General features: G+C 40.4%; 1 protein-coding gene across 1 annotated transcript; it reads right to left on the bottom strand.

Moving 5' to 3' along the window:
• Positions 1-2,191: 2,191 nt before the first annotated feature.
• On the bottom strand, positions 2,192-19,102 carry LOC124033040 (sodium-dependent serotonin transporter-like). The gene is made up of 13 exons (XM_046344964.1): positions 18,880-19,102; positions 17,264-17,398; positions 16,711-16,930; positions 15,937-16,075; positions 15,528-15,662; positions 9,355-9,458; positions 7,656-7,783; positions 7,346-7,458; positions 7,103-7,234; positions 6,761-6,860; positions 6,219-6,319; positions 4,944-5,111; positions 2,192-2,532 (listed from the first exon to the last, which is right to left on the bottom strand). The coding sequence occupies exons 1-13, from the start codon at positions 19,100-19,102 to the stop codon at positions 2,449-2,451; spliced, it is 1,782 nt and encodes a 593-aa protein (XP_046200920.1). The 3' UTR covers positions 2,192-2,448.
• Between the last annotated feature and the right edge of the window lie 3,412 nt (positions 19,103-22,514).

Raw genomic sequence — 22,514 nt, 5'->3', positions numbered from 1 at the left:
AAGATGAACAGCAGCAAGCGATCAAATCATGGTGTTGTTGTTATAAAAAAATACAATATATAGTAATGGTAAGAAGAAGAAGAAGACAAAGAAGAAGAAAGTGGACAAAACACAAGGATGTAATACATATGTTTATATATATATATTTTTTTTACTTCTCATTACATGTATACGATAACATTTGCTGCCACATCCTATAAATACAGGGACCTCCATGCTTCCTTTTCTATTTAGAAAGACCGAAATCACAAAACATTTCAGATATTATATAGCATAATTAAAACGGCTCAACACATTATTCTCTGAAGATAAATTAAACAAAGGTCGAGAATAAATGGAAACATGTTACAATCTCTGATAGGCTTTGATTTGAGTAACAGTTCAAACAGTCTGGTCAAATAGAGAGAAAATAAAAGTTTTTGTTTTTTGTCTGGAGAGGCGAAATATCAATACATATTATATAAAGCTTTGACCTATCTACAACATTTAGACGGATTTAAGGCAGAAAACACTGGAAGTTGTTTATCCCAACAACAAACACTTGGGAGAAAATATTTTATAGTCCCTTTGCAACTGGTATTTACTAAGAAACTGGTCAAATGGGTACCAACTGGTTCAAAACAATTGGGAAAGGCCCAGAAACCAAATGCATAACAATAATTATGTTATTATCATTTCACCTACATTTCCAAGTAAATTCCAGGTAAATAAAGGACTATGAAATAAAGCATAACCAAAAATGAAATACTTTTAGCAGGTTATTTGGTCTCATCTGCTAACTGCATTCTTTGAGGTAGGCCTAATCCTTTTAACTTGCATGTTGGTGAGGAACTATTGTTAGTAAAAATCCATTGAAAAAACGTTTAAGACATCAACCATTTGTCAGCCACACAGTATAACTTGTTTTACTTATCACACATAACAAATGACATTATCTGTATGAAAAACAGTTATTGACATGTATATTAATACATATTGGTTATTCATCTTATTGAACTAATACTCTTAAAAAATATCCCTTGCATTTTATGTTTTGGGATGTTGATGAGATTTTTTTCAGAACTGCTTCTCACTGTGGTTGCTTAAAAGGGTACGCCACAAAAAAATACAATGGTAATTTAATGTGACTGGGTTATGTTTTTGAACTCTTAATAATAACCTAGCAAAAATAAGTCATTGATGAGAAGTGACTGCATTGTGTCCTTCAGTCTTACAACCTTATCTTATTATGACAGTCTTAGCAAGATGCTCTTTGTGATTGTGTGGTTCTCTCAAGCCGTAGAAACCTGTCTTGGGATCTGTCCAAAATAAAAATGTATTTTAAGGATGCTTTCAGACTGAATATTAATTCATGTTTCATTTTATCTTTACATTAAAGTCCCCTGTTACACTTTACTTGGATAGTCATACTATCAACAAACTATCTGTTGATAAGCAACTGCTTGCTAAGGTTACAGTTAGGGTTAGGTTTAGAATAAGGGTTAGGGTAAGGGTGAAGGTTAGAGTTAGAGCTAGGGTTAGGGTAAGGGTGAAGGTTAGAGTTAGAGCTAGGGTTAGGGTAAGGGTGAAGGTTAGAGTTAGAGCTAGGGTAAGGGTGAAGGTTAGAGTTAGAGCTAGGGTTAGGGGAAGGGTGAAGGTTAGAGTTAGAGCTAGGGTTAGGGGAAGGGTGAAGGTTAGAGTTAGAGCTAGGGGAAGGGTGAAGGTTAGAGTTAGAGCTAGGGTTAGGGTAAGGGTGAAGGTTAGAGTTAGAGCTAGGGTTAGGGTAAGGGTGAAGGTTAGAGTTAGAGCTAGGGGAAGGGTGAAGGTTAGAGTTAGAGCTAGGATTAGGATAAGGGTGAAGGTTAGAGTTAGAGCTAGGGTTAGGGGAAGGGTGAAGGTTAGAGTTAGAGCTAGGGTTAGGGTAAGGGTGAAGGTTAGAGTTAGAGCTAGGGTTAGGGTAAGGGTGAAGGTTAGAGTTAGAGCTAGGGTTAGGGGAAGGGTGAAGGTTAGAGTTAGAGCTAGGGTTAGGGTAAGGGTGAAGGTTAGAGTTAGAGCTAGGGTTAGGGGAAGGGTGAAGGTTAGAGTTAGAGCTAGGGTTAGGGTAAGGGTGAAGGTTAGAGTTAGAGCTAGGGTTAGGGTAAGGGTAAGGGTGAAGGTTAGAGTTAGAGCTAGGGTTAGGGGAAGGGTGAAGGTTAGAGTTAGAGCTAGGATTAGGATAAGGGTTAAGGTTAGGGTTAGGATTTGTAGATAGTTAGTTGAAATGTTACCGATAGTCTGTAGATATTCTGTAGAGCATCTACAGATGTACTAACAGACAATTTGTGTTTATTGTACTCATTGAGCTACAGAAAAAAAGATTTGTCGAATGCTCCATGAGATTGATCTGTGTCTGCTGATTTGGCTCTCATTCAGGAGTCTGTTGGTAGCAACATAATGTGCCTGGCTGGATTCTTGGCAACGTGGGTGCTTCTATGGAACAGTACTCATGTTGAGGGAGTCTGTGTGGATCTCTGGCATAATGGTCCTCTCAGGTCTCAGACACACAGCTAGGCGCTGGGGACAACAACATGTAGACACAAAGGATGTGGAACAAGAGATAGTTAAACCATGTGTCATCCACTTATCACATATTGATACTGTATACAGCATATAAGATATATGCTTCTTTTAGACCACACTACTCATCTATGTCTTGTCAATAGCCAACACAGTGCATGACTGTACATACAGTTGAAGTCGGAAGTTTACATACACTTTGGAGTCAGTAAAACTCTTTTTTCAACGACTCCACAAATTTCTTGTTAACAAACAATAGTTTTGGCAAGTCGGTTAGGACATCTACTTTGTGCAGGACACAAGTCATTTTTCCAACAATTGTTTACAGACACATTATTTCACTTATAATTCACTGTATCACAATTCTAGTGGGTCAGAAGTTGACATACACTAAGTTGACTGTGCCTTTAAAGAGCTTGGACAATTCCAGAAAAGGATGTCATGGCTTTAGAAGCTTCTGATCGGCTGATTGACATCATTTGAGTCAATTGGAGGTGTTCCTGTGGATGTATTTTAAGGCCTATCTTCAAACTCAGTGCCTCTTTGCTTGACATCACAGGAAAATCAAAATAAATCAGCCAAGACCTCAGACAAAAATTTGTAGACCTCCACAAATCTGGTTAAATCTTGGGAGCAATTTCCAAATGCCTAAAGTTACCACATTCATCTGTACAAAAAATAGTTTGCAACTATAAACACCACGGGACCACGCAGCCATCATACCACTCAGGAAGGAGACGCGTTCTGTCTCCTTGAGATGAACGTACTTTGGTGCAAAAAGTGCAAATCAATCCCAGAACAATAGCAAAGAACCTTGTGAAGATGTTGGAGGAAACAGGTACAAAAGTATCTATATCCACAGTAAAACAAGTCCTATATCGACATAACCTGAAAGGCCGCTCAGCAAGGAAAAAGCCACTGCTCCAAAACCGCCATACAACGGTTTGCAACTGCACATGGGGACAAAGCTCGTACTTTTTGGAGAAATGTCCTCTGGTCTGATGAAACAAAAATAGCACTGTTTGGCCATAATGACCGTTGTTAAGTTTGGAGGAAAAAGGCGGAGGCTTGCAAGCTGAAGAACACCATCCCAACCGTGAAGCACAGGGATGGCAGCATCATGTTGTGAGGGTACTTTACTGCAGGAGGGACTGGTGCACTTCACAAAATAGATGGCATCATGAGGTAGGAAAATTATGTGGATATATTGACGCAACATCTCAAGACATCTGTCAGGAAGTTAAAGCTTGGTCGCAAATGGGTCTTCCAAAGGGACAATGACCCCAAGCATACTTCCAAAGTTGTGGCAAAATGGTTTAAGGACAACAAAGTCAAGGTATTGGAGTGGCCATCACAAAGCCCTGACCTCATTCCTATAGAAAATTTGTGGGCAGAACTGAAAAAGCGTGTGCGAGCAAGGTTGCCTACAAACCTGACTCAGTTACACCACCTCTGTCAGGAGGAATGGGCCAAAATTCACCCAACTTATTGTGGGAAGCTTGTGGAAGGCTACCCGAAACGTTTGACCAAAGTTAAAACATTTAAAGACAATGCTACCAAATACTAATTGAGTGTATGTAAACTTCTGACCCACTGGGAATGTGATGAAAGAAATTAAAGCTGAAATAAATCATTCTCTCTACTATCCTTCTGACATTTCACATTCTTAAAATAAATTGGTGATCCTAACTGACCTAAAACATGGAATTTTTACTATGATTAACTGTCAGGAATTGTGAAAAACTGAGTTTAAATGGATTTGGCTAAGGTGTATGTAAATTTCAACTGTACAACACCAGGCTATATCAAGTCTTGTAGATTACATTGGAGCAGTGCTTCTCAGCTGGTTTACTCCTGGCACCCAAACTGAACCAGGTTGTCTTAGTCGCGACCCAATATTGGCATTGCGAAAAATAATTGCCAAAATACAATTTGGGAAACTACTTGTAATGTAGTAAATGTAGCAATTATATGACAAGGGGACAGCATTCCAACTTCTTTCGACGTCAATAATAACATTTTGTCCATATTCTTGATGAAGAATGTTAATAAACTCACTGGTTTGAGACACAAACCAAAATAGCGCTGCTAATAGCTCTATATTGAAAATACTGTGATTGAAGAAAAACATTTCAGAGATATTTAAAAATGTAAGTCTACCACAGGAGGTTGGTGGCACCTTAACTGGAGCGGTATCAGTGGAATGGTATCAAATACATCAAAAACATGGTTTCCATTTGTTTGATGCCATTTCATTTACTCCATTCCAGCCTTTATTATGAGCCGTCCTCCCCTCAACACCCTCCAGTCATATCTACACACGTTCTACCTGGTTTAAGCCGTTTAAGTTCAGACTGGAGTCCCAAGTCGTGACCCACCAGTTGAATCTCTGCATTAGAGGGCCTGACCTGTTTCAGTGATCCGGGGGTCCACACCAGCTTGTAGACCATATAGATGGGGATCCACATGAAGGACGAGGCACCGATGATGTAGCCCACCGTAATGCTCCAGTCTGGGTACTTGTAGTCAAAGAGTTGGAGGGGCGCTGGCTTGAGCAGGGAGCTCACTATTATATACTGTGAAAGCAGAGCGACAAAAACAAACAGTAAAGTCTCACACGCCACACTCATATTTTTCTCAATTCGAATTTACATGTGACAATGGCATGCACCCTATTAGATGCCCGTTGTGCCTCTACAAATGTTTCTCTTTATTTTGTGAGATGATCACAGACCATCTAGGGAGATGGGGGCAGAAACACTTTAGCCCATACAAAAAAGGGAGAATAATAAAGAAAGCTAGCTCGATGTAAATGTCAGCTCTTTCAGCAGTGGAAGGCTAAGAGAGATTAAAGGAGATGTATGCAAAGTGAAGGCAGGGATATTAAGTTATGCAGGTGAATGAAATGTACATTTACAGGGAAAATATTGTAGAATATAAACAGGAGAAAACAAGATTTGGATACGACATTGATGCAGGAGGGAGATGTGTCTCCCCTACTTCAGATTGAATAATTGAAGGTGGAGAAGGGTTCTATGCTGAAATGTTTCAATTCTGCAGGTATAACCCATAATGGTGCAGTTATAATACATTGTAATTCTTGCCATGTGCATTTATGACCCTTTTATAATTTTTTATAATCAACTCATAATGAGCCTGATTAAATAACAACCATTTTGAGTCAGTTGAAATTAGGATCGTTTTTAGATACATAGCATTTTACAAACGGTATTTTAAGCCACTTTAAAGACTTATACATGCCTACTACAAGTTATAAAGCATTATACCTGTAGGATTTAAGCAGTGTAACCATACAGTCTCTGGCAAAGTCCAAATGAAATGTTAGCACATCTGATCCTACACTAACCATCCACCCATGCCATTTAACCTGCCATGACGATTGGCATGTTAGGGCAAGTTACCCAAAAGGGCCATGTGGAAGATTTGACGTTTGAGATCTTTGAGAGGTTTACAAAAAACTGATGGGGCGCTGTAGGTCAATCAGATCGAGTCAGATTTGTGAACTAATGGATGGCTAACAATGTTAAATCTGTTTAATTGTTACAATATGAGGACAATGCTTGCTTGAATGTGAAACCAGTAGTTCATTGTACAATATATTCCATAATTTATATATATATATTTCAAATCTTATCGGTTGGTTGCCCTACGGTTGTGCTTACCGCTAGAAATGCAGGACTAATAGCCACCCAGCACACCTTCCAGAAAAATCCAGGATAATAGCCTAACATGGATTTAATGTCATTGCTGAATCTTGTGATACCTGAAACAAATGAAAATTGAAGAGAGAGGGTTAAACAAACACTATGACAACAACTTGAATTTTTTTTTTCTAAAAATAACTTTGTCATGTGCAATCTGAAAAATGTATTGTTAACAGGATGCATAATGCACTTCTTCAGCTTTTACAACCACAACAAAATATGGAATTACATGTTAGTCATTTTAGCAGACACTCTTATCCAGAGTAATTTACAGTAGTAATTCTGGTTAAGTGCCTTGCTCAAGGGCACATCATCCGATTTTGCATCTGATCGTGTATTCAAACCAGCGACCGTTTGGTTACTGACCCAGCGCTTTTAAACGCTGGGATACCTGCAGTATAAATGAGGCAGTATGAATTAAAATGTCTTTCTAATGCAAGATACTAATAGGAGTATAGGAAGCGTAAACTGTAATATCACCATTAGTTCACCATTCTTACCATAGAACCAGGAAACAGCGATGGCCTCAAGAAAACCAACAGCAATGATGGAGGAACCCACCCCAAATTCCTCCAGCAGTTTCACCACATAGGCCCCACCCTGAGAGAAACACATGCTTGTCACTCATGTGGCAAATGTATCATTCTAATCAAGTTACTCAAAATAGAACGGATTGTTCATTTACTATTCATTTATATTCTATTATTTAGCCTGTCTACAGTGCCATCTTGAAATGACAACTGTAGCATCAGCCGCTTCCACATTCTAGTCCTCAAGTGCTCTAAAAAAATATTTTGTTAACCTGTTGTAGTCTGTCTTCAAAGTGCTAAATTCTTATTTACATTGGTAAGAGTGCTGAGGGAGCCCAAAAAGCACACAACGACCAAGCCCAGTACAAACAGCTCCCGTCTGTGTGCCAGGTATTCAGGGTATTCATCCATCACAGCAGTAATGATAGCCTCCAGTCCTCCGAACTTAGACAGAAATTAGAGCGGGCTACGTCAATGAGAGTGATTACATACAACAATTAAAGATCACTTAATTTAGAGATAATCTGATACATCAAATTAGGCAAGTCTTCATACCGTGCTGTCAAGCCCAAGAGTGATCATCATCACGAAGAAGATAATGGCGAAGAACGTTGATCCTGTCATGTTGGCTATGGCCTCTGGATATGTGATGAAGAGTAGGCTTGGACCTGGGGGGTAAATCCCAGGCTGAGAACAATCTCAAAGCTACAATGTCCTATTCTTATTGTAGATATAGAAATACATTCTTATTGAACAAGTACAGTCAGTTACAGCAATGTATCAAAAACATATAAATACACCAAAAACAGGTATTGGATAAACTTTTTAAGTGGTTTTAGAGAGTTAGAGAGTTTTGGCCACTTACCTTTGTCTCTGGCCACATCCTCCACATTCACATTTCTCTTCTCTGCCATGTAACCCAGCATAGTGAAGATCACAAACCCAGACATGAAGCTGGTTAGGCAGTTCACCAGGCTGGTCACTATGGCGTCACTACAGCATCACAACACAGAGGCAAACATGATGCCTGTCTGATCATCTCAAGTATTGTCATTCATATACCTTACTCTGGTTTGGTTGTGAACAGTTGTTACATTGGGATTTTGTAAATGTGACAACTGCCCCCCAAAATGGATTACCCTTGTAAGACATGTTCTCCAAGCTCGCTAGCCAGCAAGCAAACATAGACAGTGGACCATTGACGTACACAGTATTCTAAATGCCATTTTTCATTTCTATGGGGTGGGCATTCACATTAGGATAACCCTGTCAGTAAGAGTAAGTCCATTCACATTCTGTGTGATTCATGAATGTCTCCGAGAAGCAGCAGTGCCACTGTTTCCTCACCTGTACCACTGTTACACTACTAACCACATTAACCATGTCCACGCCAGCCGTCTTACATGGAGCTTACAATTCAATTTGTCCTTCAGGTGAGCCCCGTCACCCATTCATCTCCCACGACGCTGGACTCACCACTCCCTCTGTCTAATTAGAATTACATTGTCTTAAAGAGTTGCTGTGGGACATCCGTTTAAGCCTATCTATTCAACACATGGTAAATAAATCCCTGTGATTGGCCGGTGCTTCCTCCCTCTCCTCCTACATGGGGCTGATGTGTATGAAAGTGAGAGCTATAGTTAGCCTGCCCGAGACACATGTTTCTGCCACTGGATGTCAATGCATGATGGCTTTTTGTGAGAGAGATTGGAAACGCTATTGTGGAGATCCAGCCTCACTTCTACCTACCTCACTGGTGTGTGGGGCATTCAGGACGAGGAGCAACTTCCTTTCCACCCTGGACAAGCTTACCTCCACTAAGTCATACTGGGTTTTACTTTTTAATTGTTTGGAAGTGATTGATTGATTGATGTGGTTCACAGTTTCAGCAATGGAAGGTTTGTGGGTTTGATTCCCACTGGGGCCACCCTTAGTGTAAGTCGCTTCGAATATAAGCGTCTACATAATGGCATATGTGAATACAGGCAGATATACTGTAGCTTAATTGATCAAAGTCTCCCATTTCTCCAGGTGTGTTGTGTGCAAGTGACCCAAAAGATTGAGTAACACTTTATAATACATTTAATGAATAATCCATTATAATAATAATATAATAATATATGCCATTTAGCAGACGCTTTTATCCAAAGCGACTTACAGTCATGTGTGCATACATTCTACGTATGGGTGGTCCCAGGAATCGAACCCACTACCCTGGCGTTACAAGCGCCATGCTCTACCAACTGAGCTACAGAAGATACATGTTTATAAGTGGTTTATATATTTTAAATGCTTATGAATATGAATGTTAATAAGGCTTAGGCTATATGTTTCTAAATGCTACCAACCAAATAATTAAAGTTTTTTAATAATAGTTTATAAATAGTTAATTTAATGCTTTTTCATGAAGGTTTTCACAAAGAGTTAGGCATAATTGAGCCAAATAATTTGGGATAAAACTTCTGCCAAATTGCATACCTTTAAAAAAAGTTACTTCTGTAAAAATGGATAATCAGAAGTGTGTATTTACTATTATTCAAAGGAGTTTTAGTATCAGCTCTTACCGATAACAGTTGTTGGTGAAGGGGTTGTAGCTGGAGAGGGCAAGGAGTACCCCAAAGCCTGGCCCCAGGGAGAAGAAGATCTGAGCCGCAGCATCTACCCACACCTACAAAACACATGGAGATGAATTACACTCACATGACCGAACCTGTGGAATTCTATCTCACCATATTCACTAAATAAGCACTTAGGAAATTTACCTGAACTCTCATAATGTCAGACTTGGTGCTTTGACCTGTATTGTCTCCATGCATTACTCAACAGAATAAAGTCCTGTATTAAGCTACTGAAGCATAACTGTTCCTGTCTGTCTGTCTTTCTGTTTGTCTCTCTTACCTGTCTGTCTGTCCAACCTCGACTCAGGGATCGACTAAACATAGTAAATGAACATTTGTATCCCTCCATTTAGTATTTGTTACTTTTCATATGGTATGTATTCATTTGTGGACATCCATCATCCATTTCGTATGATATGTTAAGTACTGAATTTCATACAATATGTTCCGAATTTGCAATATGTATGATATATAACTAATTCCAATTTGTTGTGGCTAACATTAGCTCGGTGCAGGCCCGTGCACAGACCTTTGCTGGAGTAGGTGCTTAGAGTGAAAAAAGGGCACACCCCCAAATACACTGAGTGTAAAAACATTAAGGACACCTGCTCTTTCCATGTCATAGACCGACCAGGTGAATCCAGGTGAAAGCTATGATCCCTTATTGATGTCACTTGTTAAATCCACTTCAATCAGTGCATATGAAGGGGAGGAGACAGGTTAAATAATGTTTTTTAAGCCTTGAGACAATTGAGACATGGATTGTGTATGTGTACCATTCAGAGGGTGAATGGGCAAGACAAAATACTTAGGTGCCTTTGAATTGGGTATGGTAGCAGGTGCCAGGCGCACCGGTTTGTGTCAAGAGCTGCTGGGTTTTCCACACTCAAGAGTTTCCTGTGTGTATCAAGAATGGTCCACCACCCAAAGGACATTCAGCCAACTTGACACAACTGTGGGAAACATTGAAGCTAGCATTGGCCAGAATCGATGCAGCGTGACATATCTCTGTCGCATAGAGTTGATCAGGTTGTTGATTGTGGCCTGTGGAATGCTGTCCCAATCCTCTTCAATGTTCAATGGCTGTGCAAAGTTGCTGGATATTGGCGGGATATCCTCAATGGGTGACATGTCTGGTTAATTTGCAGGCCATGTAAGAACAGCTTCAAGGAATTGTGTACAGATCCTTGTGACATCAGATGAATGGCGGTGGATGAATGGTATGACAATGGACCTCAAGATCTTGTCACAGCATCTCTGTGCATTAAAATTGCCATGGATAAAATGCAATTGTGTTCGCCTGCCCATACCATAAACCCACCGCCACCATGGGGCGCTCTGTTCACAATGTTGACATCAGCAAACCGCTCGCCCACACGACGCTATACATGTGGTTGTGAGGCTGGTTGAAGTACTGCCAATTTCTCTAAAACGATGTTGGAGATGGCTTATGGTAGAGAAATTAACATTCAATCATTCAACAGCTCTGGTGGACATACCTGTAGTCAGCATGCCATTTGCATGCTCCCTCAAAACTTGAGACATCTGTGGTATTGTGTTGTGAGACAAAACTGCACATTTTAGAGTGGCCTTTTATTGTCCCCAGCACAAGGTGCACCTGTGTAATGATCATGTTGTTGAATCAGCTTCTTGATATGCCACACCAGTGAGGTGGATGGATTATCTTGGCAAAGGAGACATGCTCACGAACAGGGATGTAAACAAAATTGACATAAATTATATTTTTGTGCATATGGAACATTTCTGGAATCTTTTATTTCAGCTCATGAAACATGGGACCAGAACTTTACATGTGACATTACTATTTATGTTCAGCATATATCTATACAGTACCAGTCAAACTCATTCATGGGTTTTTCTTTATTTTTACTATTTTTTATATTGCAGAATAATCCAAACTATGAAATAATACATATGGAATCATGTAGTAACCAAAAAAAGTGTTCAACAAATCTAAATATGTATTATATTTGCGATTCTTCAAATAGCCACCTTTTGCCTTGATGACAGCTATGGATGCTCTTCGCATTCTCTCAACCAGATTCACCTGGAATGATTTTCCAACAGTCTTGAAGGAGTTCCCACATACGCTGAGCACTTGTTGGGTACTTTTCCTTCACTCTGCGGTCCAACTCATCCCAAACCATCTCCATTTGGTTGAGGTCGGGGGATTGTGGAGGCCAGGTCATCTGATGCAGCACCATCACTCTCCTTGTTGGTCAAATAGCCTTTACACAGCCTGGAGGTGTGTTGGGTCATTGTCCTGTTGAAAAACAAATGATAGTCCCACTAAACCCAAACCAGATGGGATAGAGTTCTAAATAAATCCCAGACAGTGTCACCAGCAAAGCACCCACACGCCATAACATCTCCTCCTGCATGCTTTACGGTGGGAACCACACATGCGGAGATCATCCGTTCACCCACACTCCAATTTGGACTTCAGACCAAACAACAAATTTCCACCAGTCTAATGTCCATTGGTCGTGTTTCTTTTCCCAAGCAAGTCTCTTGGTATGATTGGTGTCCTTTAGTAGTAGTTTCTTTGCAGCAATTCGACCATGAAGGCCTGATTCACACAGTCTCCTCTGAAAAGTTTATGTTCAGATGTGTCTGTTACTTGAACTCTGTGAAGCATTTATTTGGGCTGAAATTTCTGAGGCTGGTAACTCTAATGAACTCATCCTCTGCAGCAGAGGTAACTCTGGGTCTTCCATTCCTGTGGCGGTCCTCATGAGAACCAGTTTCATCATAGCGCTTGATGGTTTTTGCGACTGCACTTGAAGAAACTTTAAAAGTTCTTGAAATGTTCCTTATTGACTGACCTTCATGTCTTAAAGTAACGATGGACTGTCGTTTCTCATTGTTTATTTGAGCTGTTCTTGCCATAATATGTACTTGTTATTTTACCAAATAGGGCTATCTTCTGTTTACTCCCCTACCTTGTCACAACACAACTGATTGGCTCAAACGCATTCAGAAGGAAAGAAAATCCACAAATTAACTTATAAGAAGGAACACCTATTAATTGAAATGCATTCCAGGTGACTACCTCATGAAGCTGCTTGAGAGAATGTCAAGTGTGTGCAATGCTGTCATCAAGGCAAAGTGTGGCTATTTGAAAAATCTCAAATATAAAATATATTTTGATTTTATTAACACTTTTCTGGTTACTACATGATTCAATATGTGTTATTTCATAGTTTTGATGTCTTCACTATTATTCTACAATGTAGAAAATAGTAAAAAATAAAGAAAAACTCTTGAATGAGTAGGAGTTCAAAAACGTTTGACCAGTAGTGTATAAACAGTGCATTCGGAAAGTATTCAGACCCTATCACTTTTTCCACATTTTGTTACGTTACTGCCTTATTCTAAAATTGATTAAATAAAACAATCCCATCATTCTACACACAATAGCCCATAATGACAACGTGAAAACAAGTTGTTAGAAATGTTTGCAAATGTATCATTTAAAAAAAACTTAAATACCTTATTCATTTAAGTATTCAGACTCTTTGTTATGAGACTCGAAATTGAGCTCGGTGCATCCTGTTTCCATTGATCATCCTTGAGATGTTTCTACAACTTGATTGGAGTCCTGTTGTGGTGAATTCTATTGATTGGACATGATTTGGAAGGGCACACACCTGTCTATATAAAGTCCTACAGTTGACAGTGCATGTCAGAGCAAAAACCAAGCCATGAGGTTGAAGGAATTGTCCGTAGCGCTCCAAGACAGGATTGGAAGAAATTTGGAACCACCAAGACTCTTCCTAGAGCTGACTGCCCAACCAAACTGAGCAATCGGGGGAGAAGGGCCTTGGTCAGGGAGGTGACCAAGAACCCAAAGGTCACTCTGACAGGGCTCCAGAATTCTTCTGTGGAGCTGAGAGAATCTTCTAGAAGGACAACCATCTGTGCAGCCCTCCACCAATCAGGTCTTTATTGTAGAGTGAGATATGTAGTTGTAGATGTAAATGTAGATAACACTTTTATTTCCCTTTTGCCCCCCCCCATTTTAATTGCATAGAGAATCAGGGGAAATCCAGATGATCAAATGTGTCACACAAGCATGAGGCTGTCGTGCTCGAAGGGGGTGTTCATGAAGGCACCAATGGGATGCTCGAAGGGGGTGTTCATGAAGGCACCAATGGGATGCTCGAAGGGGGTGTTCATGAAGGCACCAATGGGATGCTCGAAGAGGGTGTTCATGAAGTCACCAATGGGATGCTCGGAGGAGGTGTTCATGAAGACACCAATGGGATGCTCGAAGGGGGTGTTCATGAAGTCACCAATGGGATGCTCGAAGGGGGTGTTCATGAAGGCACCAATGGGATGCTCGGAGGGGGTGTTCATGAAGACACCAATGGGATGCTCGGAGGGGGTGTTCATGAAGACACCAATGGGATGCTCGAAGGGGGTGTTCATGAAGTCACCAATGGGATGCTCGAAGGGGGTGTTCATGAAGTCACCAATGGGATGCTCGAAGGGGTTGTTCATGAAGGCACCAATGGGATGCTCGGAGGGGGTGTTCATGAAGACACCAATGGGATGCTTGGGGGGGGATTTATGAGTTTATGAGAAATGATCTAATTTGATGGGCAATTTGTTGCATTTAAAGTTACAAGGCCACCAATCAAAAGGGCACTTTTTTCACAGGAGGGCAGGCGCTCCAGCATCCCTATGGCTCTATCTGTGCACGTGCTTGGCTAGGTGGCTAGGTGGCTAACATTAGCTAGGCTAGGGTTTAGGGTTAGGGTTAGGGGTTAAGGTTTTGTCTTTGACGCCAGGCTGGTCTGTCTACCTGCCTGTCTATCTGTGATAATCCTCTGCTATTCTAGAGATTTAAATGCTATGCAATTTATGTTCTCATTTTAAAATTGTTCAATTTCGGACAGCTGATTCCATCCAAGCATCAAATCATATCAAATCAAATCAACCACAGTGTTTCTTGCTGAATACATAATAAATACCATGTAACACTTCAAATTAAAGTCTGCACATAATAATATATGACTTTTTATTAGCATGTATGCACCTTTATGTCTATGCACATTTTGCTGTTTTGTAGTCAGGATAATAGTAAGCTATTATAAAGGGTGTCATACATGCTGATGTCAAGTCTTGTAACGCATTGCACATCATAATGCATTATACCTGCAGCGTAAGCACAAATTAAAGGGTGTTCATTGAATTGAATTCCAAAATTGTAATTTTCTGTATTTTCCGATGGATTTCTGTGACCTGTTGTGTCCAATGACAGTTGCGCTGAATGATAGCCTCATACAGATCCTATTTCACAGCTGTACTGAGTGATCTGAAGAGGAGCGTGCATTTGGAGAGGGAGAGGAGGACGAAAAGAGAAAGTATATGTGTGATTGCGAGAGAATGGAGTGGGGGGCTTTGTTAATGTAAAAAACATCTAAACCAATTACGCATCTCATTATCGCATGCTGTGGCTTATTTATGCATCTCATCTCATCATTATTCCCTTGAACCAAAGCACTCACTCATACTGAGCCAACAACACAGAACTGGACCATCAGACACTAGAAATTAAAGGACATATGATAGACTGTTCCCAATATACTGGTTGCAATGAACTCAGGCTGCCATCCCCATCACCAGAAAGGCAAGTTTACAGATGCAGTATTTTTGGTGCTGCGCATCACAGCATACTGCACTCGCCTGGGTCAAAATCGCCTGGGGAAAAACATTTTACTGCATTGAATTGAAATAACAAATGCCACACATACTCTTCATCACCAGGGAAATAACATGATTTTGTATGGGATTGACTGTTTGACCACTGCTGTGCACTTCCTTTCTTTGATGGATTTTGACACAGGCGGGTGCAGAATGCTGTGCTGTGACGTGCAAAAAAAACTACCGCGTCTCTACAACCAAATAATGACATCATTCTAACATCCCATGCCAAGTTTTTGCCCTCTCAGTCTACTATACCAACTCCCATTTGGTACCAAAATTATCAGACAATTATGCAAAATTCTTCAAGCTATTTGACAGTGTTTCCTGCTCCAAACAGATGATCATATGGAATTGATGTGATCATGTGGAATCGTATCATAACTCACACTGGTCTCGAAGAGTTTCTCCCACTTGGGCTGGAGGTAGAAGACCACTCCCTTCCATGCACCTGGTAGGGTGGCACCACGGATCAACAGGATGAAGAGCACCACATAGGGCAAGGTGGCTGTCACCCACACTACCTGGCACGGGACGGGAAAAGCAGCAGACAGAGAGAGAGAGAAATGAGAAGGGAAGAGAAATTGAGATTATAGTCTTGTGAATCACACTGGACAAGGTATTGTAATGACCCTAGTCTAGGAACGTCCCCAACTGAAAAATCTCTCTGTGGCCAGTGTGTTTGCCTTTGGGTCGAATGACCTGGTACTAACCACCACCATTTTGCTATAATATGCTCAGGTAATTTTCCCCACACACTGACACCCCTTTCCTGCAAGAGTGGCTTGGACTTGTTACCTTCCCTGATGTCTTCACTCCCTTCCAGAGACTGAAGTAAACGATAGTGAAGATGAGGAAGAGGCAGAGCATCAGCTGCCAGCGAACGCCCCCCACGTTACTCAGCCCATCGGACTTGTGGATTTCCAGAACATTCCTCCTAAGGTGGAACAATATATGAGTTGTTTACATGTACTTCCTTTGTCTGTAAGCCTCGGCCTACATACACTGCTAAAACTAAGAATGCTTTGTGGTTCAATATAGATTCTTTTTGAGGGCCATATAATACAGATGTAGGATCTTAATTTGATCACCCTGTTGAAGGAGGAAATGTAACATTTGTAGTGTATTTGAGGTTTTCCACTTTCCACTTTGAAATTTCAGACTTAATTTACCAAACCCTACAAAAATATCAATGAATTATAATCCACATAATAATTCACATCCTATTGCTGCAGGATTATTTTCCTGCTGTAGCAAATTGGCTCAAATTAAGATGCTACGTCTGTGTAAGCGAGCCATTGAACTATCATTGGTTAGCTAAATAGAGCACCAGTTCTTCTTGCAGTGTGCTAAGTTAATTTCCTGTTTTCTATAATCACAGCATGTTTCAACACTTGTAAGCAAGTGTTTGATGAAAAAACGAAAATGACAATGCACTATTGTGAAATGTAAAAGATGTCTAAATATTTTAATGCAATGAAATGATCAAAATGATGTCAACCCATTGACGTGGTTTTTCGAGATGATGGTAACAGTATTTCACCGTGCTGTCTGCCACTTACATGCACTTACGTGTAAAATTCCTCAGCAGGTGACCTGGAGTAGTTATTCCAGGTCACGTTGTCTTTCAGGAAGTAGTTGGTGCAGTTTTCAGTGTTCCAGGCATTGTCACAGTTGGTCCAGGGCAGGACGCTGGCGAAGGACGAGTAGAAGTAGAAGAGTGCCCAGGCGATGATGGTGTTGTAGTAGAATGAGACGTAGAGCGAGATGACACAGATCGCATACCCAATGCCTAAAACCATGGACAGATGGATCAATGTCATCAGAGAGTAGAAGTGTGTGCCTCAGTGTAAATATACCTATTATGCCATTTTGAAATGACCGATTAATTTGTAGTAGGCCTAGTGTAAATTTAATTGTACTGTACTTCAATTGACCCACTGTACAAATTATTCCACAGTCACCTTGTACTGTAAATACACTGTTGAATTGTCAACAGTAAGGGTCACGACGTGAACGTGATAAGAAGATGTGTAGTATGCAGGTAATGTAAAGATGTGCACTAGTGTGGGGTCAGTGAGTTGTGAGGTGGGTTGTGTATGAAGGTAGATGATTCCAGTCCTACCTTTGAAGATGGGGCATATGTGTTTCCATATGGATATGGCACCAGTTCTGTGGAACTGTCCCAGTGCCAGTTCCATGTAAAAGAGTGGCACCCCTCCAAAAATTGCCATGACAATGTAGGGGATTAGGAAAGCCCCTGTACACAGATGTAGAGAGGCAAAATCACAGGTCTGACTCATCACTTTAAGAGGATCACATTGTGTAGATGAAGATGTAGGCCTAACCTCCTCCTCGGGCTATTGCCACAGCGCATAAAGTGTCTGGTGTGCAAGCTAAGATGTGAGACATATTAGGAAGGACAAGCCCTTTACAAATAGTTACTTCTACTACTTCATAGTTTAATATCTGAGTAAGAAAAACATCCATGTCATGCATTATGATGCAATTATAATGCATTGTAAGACTTTTAAGTCGTATATGAGGCCCTATATTATGTATTGTAATAATTTAGTAATGATCTAGACTAAATAACAGCCAGTTTGACACAGTTAAGATGTTATGCATAGAGATACTTAACATATTATTTATAAGCCTTGCTATAAGACATTATAAAGGCTCATACATTTTTATTAAACAGGTTATAAAGCATTATTTATCTTTAGATACACTTAATCGACTTTTATTTTATTCGAAAGGAAATCTTATTGCGCACATGTTTGGGTAACGTTATAGCGTCTACGTTTTGGTGACAGTTATTTTAATTGAAAGGAATTACATTATTAAAAGATGTGAAATATCTTTACTTTTCAAACTGACCATCCGTTAAATGATTGGTAGTTTAAAAAATATATATATAAACTGTATATCCCTACACATGTTATAACTTTAAATAAATATTTATTCAGAACAGTTATACATGCAAATGGCTACATGCGCTACTTTTAGAGAAGCAGTTCTGTCACTATGGTGGATAAAATCAATGCATCAAGAAATACTCCCTCGAGTTAAATTGCAAACGATAGCCTTCTACAAATGTGGTGGAAATATAACGGTAAATACAGATGAGAGACAAAATAACACAAAAAATACATTAATCACAGACTTTAATTCGTTTATAGCCTATAACCTCGATAGGATATACATTTTCCACTTTCCGTTTTCCATAATAGTGATTAGATCAGAGGTAGGCCTATGCTTTGTAGCCTCATTCAGCGTCCAACAACATTTGGGACATCGAAACTCGTCTCTTTCGAACTAATCTTGGCGGGTGAACTCTCCTAGCTAATACTCTAGGCTATATTTCAATCATAAACAGTAAAAACTATGGTACTGTATACGTAGTTCAATGTTTTAATTTGAAGATGAACTAAAAAAAATATTTAAGTGTGTTTCAGTGAGTTTATTATTGTGGGTTGCAGGCTATACAGCCTGTGAGGCTTATTTCAGCACCATGGACAGCACAAGGTATAGCCTGACTACCCTGGTGCGCGCATAAGAGCAACTTTCATTTTCAAAATCTTTATTACAAACAGGTTGTGTAAAGAATAATATTTATTAATGGCAGCCTACTATCATATCTACTATCAAGAAAGACGAGACCATATAAATGTAACTAAGGGCATAGATTAGCCCACTAAAATATAAAGCAAATAAATCAGTAATTAGAAAAACTCTTACCGCCTCCGTTTTGGTAACAAATGTATGGAAATCTCCACACATTTCCCAAGTCTACCGCGAAGCCAATGACTGATAAAAGAAAATCCATCTTCTTGCTCCATTTGTCTCGTGTGTCCGTCTGTGTGATCACAGGTACCGGCACAGGGTTGGTGTTGTAACCGGGGTTTGAGGGGCCCTGGACGCTCAAGCTTCCCGCTGGGGCCGCTGAGTCTTGGCGGGTCATGGTTGGCGGACTATCAAAACTCAGTCCGCCGTCTGAGCAGGTAAGTTTTTAAAAACTGACAAGCTTCAGAAGCACTGAAGAATCTCGTATTGTGGGCGATGATAGGTCAGACTGGGAGGAGTAAATTGCCAATCACTAGGCTAGTGGAGTAGAACTCCCTCTGCGCACACTAATCAACAAAATGAGCTCCTCTCCAACGTCGACGAGTTTTAGGTTCCCGACTTTTTAATAGGTAACATTTTAGACACCCTGCCGTTTTAATGTTGAATTTGGAAGGCTTACAGCCTATTCAAGAGTAGGCCTACTAGGTTATTTGATAAGCAGTTATGTTGAATTGATGTTTTGTTTTAGGTTACCAATATCATTGTTAGGTCACAACAAGTGTCATGATGTATCTTGTCAAGATTAAATTGAGAATGAATTTAACTGGCTATGGAGGGAAGGAGGAACAAGCTGGCTACTCAAACTCAAAGTAAGCAAATGTTCTAATCTAAAACATCTTTGAAGAGGTTTTAATGTTATGGTTCAGGTGGTAGTGTGTTTGCCCATGCAATGTCCCCTGACAAAAGATGAATAGAAATGGCTAAAGAAGGTTGTGTGTGTGTGCGTGTGTGTGTGTGTGCGTGCGTGTGTGTGAGAAATAAACCTTGATCATTTTGACCTCTTTAAGTAGACAAAGTCTCAAAAGTGTCTTTGCTTCTTGAGTATAGGGAAATGCTTTTGGTGTGGAGACAACAGCTTAACTGAACCTAGTTAGGGAATCCACCGCTTTTAGCACAGGCCAATTTCAAAAGTCCTAAAGAGTCCTAAACCAAATATATATACAGTTGTAATCTTGCAGGTCATTGAGTCGAGAGTGCACCAAATGAGGTTAGTTTGGAAAATGGATATGACAACGAGATAGGACCCGCAGCATTTAAAGACATCATGAACTTTACACTTAATGCGGTCTGACCTGTCGTGAAGAGTTCTAATGTAGGCTTCTGATGCTACACTATTGTTTTATACCATTTATAAAGAAAATTATTTAATTAGAACATTTTGTAAATCACCTTTTAGAGCTGAAAATACAATAATAATTCCAAGTTAACACAAATATTTGCAGCAGCCTACTGTACAGTGGGGCAAAAAAGTATTTAGTCAGCCACCAATTGTGCAAGTTCTCCCACTTAAAAAGATGAGGCCTGTAATTTTCATCATAGGTACACTTCACCTATGACAGACAAAATGAGAGACAAAAAATCCAGAAAATCACATTGTAGGATTTTGTATGAATTTATTTGCAAATTATGGTGGAAAATAAGTATTTGGTCAAAAACAAAAGTTTGTTATATACCCTTTGTTGGCAATGACAGAGGCCAAATGTTTTCTGTAAGTCTTCACAAGGTTTTCACACACTGTTACTGGTATTTTGGCCCATTCCTCCATGCAGATCTCCTCTAGAGCAGTGATGTTTTGGGGCTGTTGCTGGGCAACACAGACCTTCAACTCCCTCCAAAGATGTTCTATGGGGTTGAGATCTGGAGACTGGCTAGGCCATTCCAGGACCTTGAAATACTTCTTACGAAGCCACTCCTTCGTTGCCCGGGCGTTGTGTTTGGGATCATTGTCATGCTGAAAGACCCAGCCACGTTTCATCTTCAATGCCCTTGCTGATGGTAGGCTTTGTTACTTTGGTCCCAGCTCTCTGCAGGTCATTCACTAGGTCCCCCTGTGTGGTTCTGGGATTTTGCTCACCGTTCTTGTGATCATTTTGACCCCACGGGGTGAGATCTTGCGTGGAGCCCCAGATCGAGGGAGATTATCAGTGGTCTTGTATATCTTCCATTTCCTAATAATTGCTCCCACAGTTGATTTCTTCAATCCAAGCTGCTTACCTATTGCAGATTCAGTCTTCCCAGCCTGGTGCAGGTCTACAATTGTGTTTCTGGTGTCCTTTGACAGCTCTTTGGTCTTGGCCATAGTGGAGTTTGGAGTGTGACTGTTTGAGGTTGTGGACAGGTGTCTTTTATACTGATAACAAGTTCAAACAGGTGCCATTAATACAGGTAACGGGTGGAGGACAGAGGAATCTCTTAAAGAAGAAGTTACAAGTCTGTGAGAGCCAGAAATCTTGCTTGTTTGTAGGTGACCAAATACTTATTTTCCACCATCATTTGGAAATAAATTCATGAAAAATCCTACAATGTGATTTTCTGGATTTTTTTCTCATTTTGTCTGTCATAGTTGAAGTGTACCTATGATGAAAATTACAGGCCTCTCTCATCTTTTTAAGTGGGAGAACTTGCACAATTGGTGGCTGACTAAATACTTTTTTGCCGCACTGTATGTGTCAAAAGCTGTCTTGTTTTTTTATAATCATTCATATCTCATGATGAGGACCTTGTCAACGGCTCCTGTAGCTCAAACCTTATTATATTTCAAACGTCAACTCGCTACCAACGCTGTGACTGGACACTGAGGATAGGGTAAGGAGCTAGTCAAGGGGAAACGTCATGGCTATTCAGGCAAAGACTGCGGGGCCCTGAGGGTCAAACCACTACAGTCACAGATCCTGCACTATATGGCACAGGCCATCTTTCACATACAGGCCTGTCAATCTGCGTTGGCACATGGTCAAAAGAACATCGGACTGACAGGGCCTCCCTGCACATGCCCTGGTGCCCATTAGAGACTGTCGACTCTGATCACACATGGACGTGTGCATGATGGCGGCCTTACACTCATATCTCAGGGGAGCTGTCACTGACATCGCCGCTCCCACATTTGGAGCGATATGGATATGCACCATTGTTGTTTCTTTCTTACTATTTTTTGCATTTGTGGTTGCTGGTCTTGTTGGTCTTGGTACTCTTATACATATATTACTTCTTTGTCTTCTTGTTCTTCTTGTTCTTCTTGTTCTTCTTGTTCTTCTTGTTCTTCTTGTTCTTCTTGTTCTTCTTCTTGTTCTTCTTCTTGTTCTTTTCTGTTCCTATCCTCATTGGTGTCCACATTGTTTTTCTCCGGTGCATCAGAAGCCCAGATCTTTTTAATTGTCTTCTGTGAACTCATCCTTTCTGATTCAGAGGAATGCCCTATGTGTTGTTATCAATCTGAGCAGAGATTTCCAGCCATCTACTGGTTCTGTAGTCAGCCTGGGTTTACAGGGGATTACAGACAGGTGAAGGCATCATTTGGCTGCATTCCTATGAGGTTTAAGGGCATTAGGTACAAAACAAAAGAAAACAGACTGAAACATTGCTAAAAGATTTAAAACATTTTCCCTTGTGTGCCTAAACGAATACAACCCTGTTGTGCTTTGTGTATTGTACTGGTGTGAGCCCTGTGATGGCGTGATAATGGATGGGCCTCCCATCCATGAGTAAGCGAATGGGAGCTGGTACAATGTGTAGTCAGGCAGAAGTTCTGG

The sequence above is a fragment of the Oncorhynchus gorbuscha genome, linkage group LG04 (genome assembly GCF_021184085.1).
Source record: "Oncorhynchus gorbuscha isolate QuinsamMale2020 ecotype Even-year linkage group LG04, OgorEven_v1.0, whole genome shotgun sequence".
NCBI classification, from domain to species: domain Eukaryota; kingdom Metazoa; phylum Chordata; class Actinopteri; order Salmoniformes; family Salmonidae; genus Oncorhynchus; species Oncorhynchus gorbuscha.
This window is presented reverse-complemented; position numbering and strand designations above follow the sequence as displayed.

Bases quoted from the DNA above. Each gene is read 5' to 3' on its own strand.
- LOC124033040 (XM_046344964.1), bottom strand. From the start codon at position 19,102: ATGACCCGCCAAGACTCAGCGGCCCCAGCGGGAAGCTTGAGCGTCCAG. The intron at 7,459-7,655 runs GTAAGTGGCCAA...TTTACCCCCCAG, and splicing joins GGATGTGGCCAGAGACAAAG to GTCCAAGCCTACTCTTCATC. The intron at 2,533-4,943 runs GTCAGGCCCTCT...TGTTGTCCCCAG, and splicing joins CCCCCGGATCACTGAAACAG to CGCCTAGCTGTGTGTCTGAG.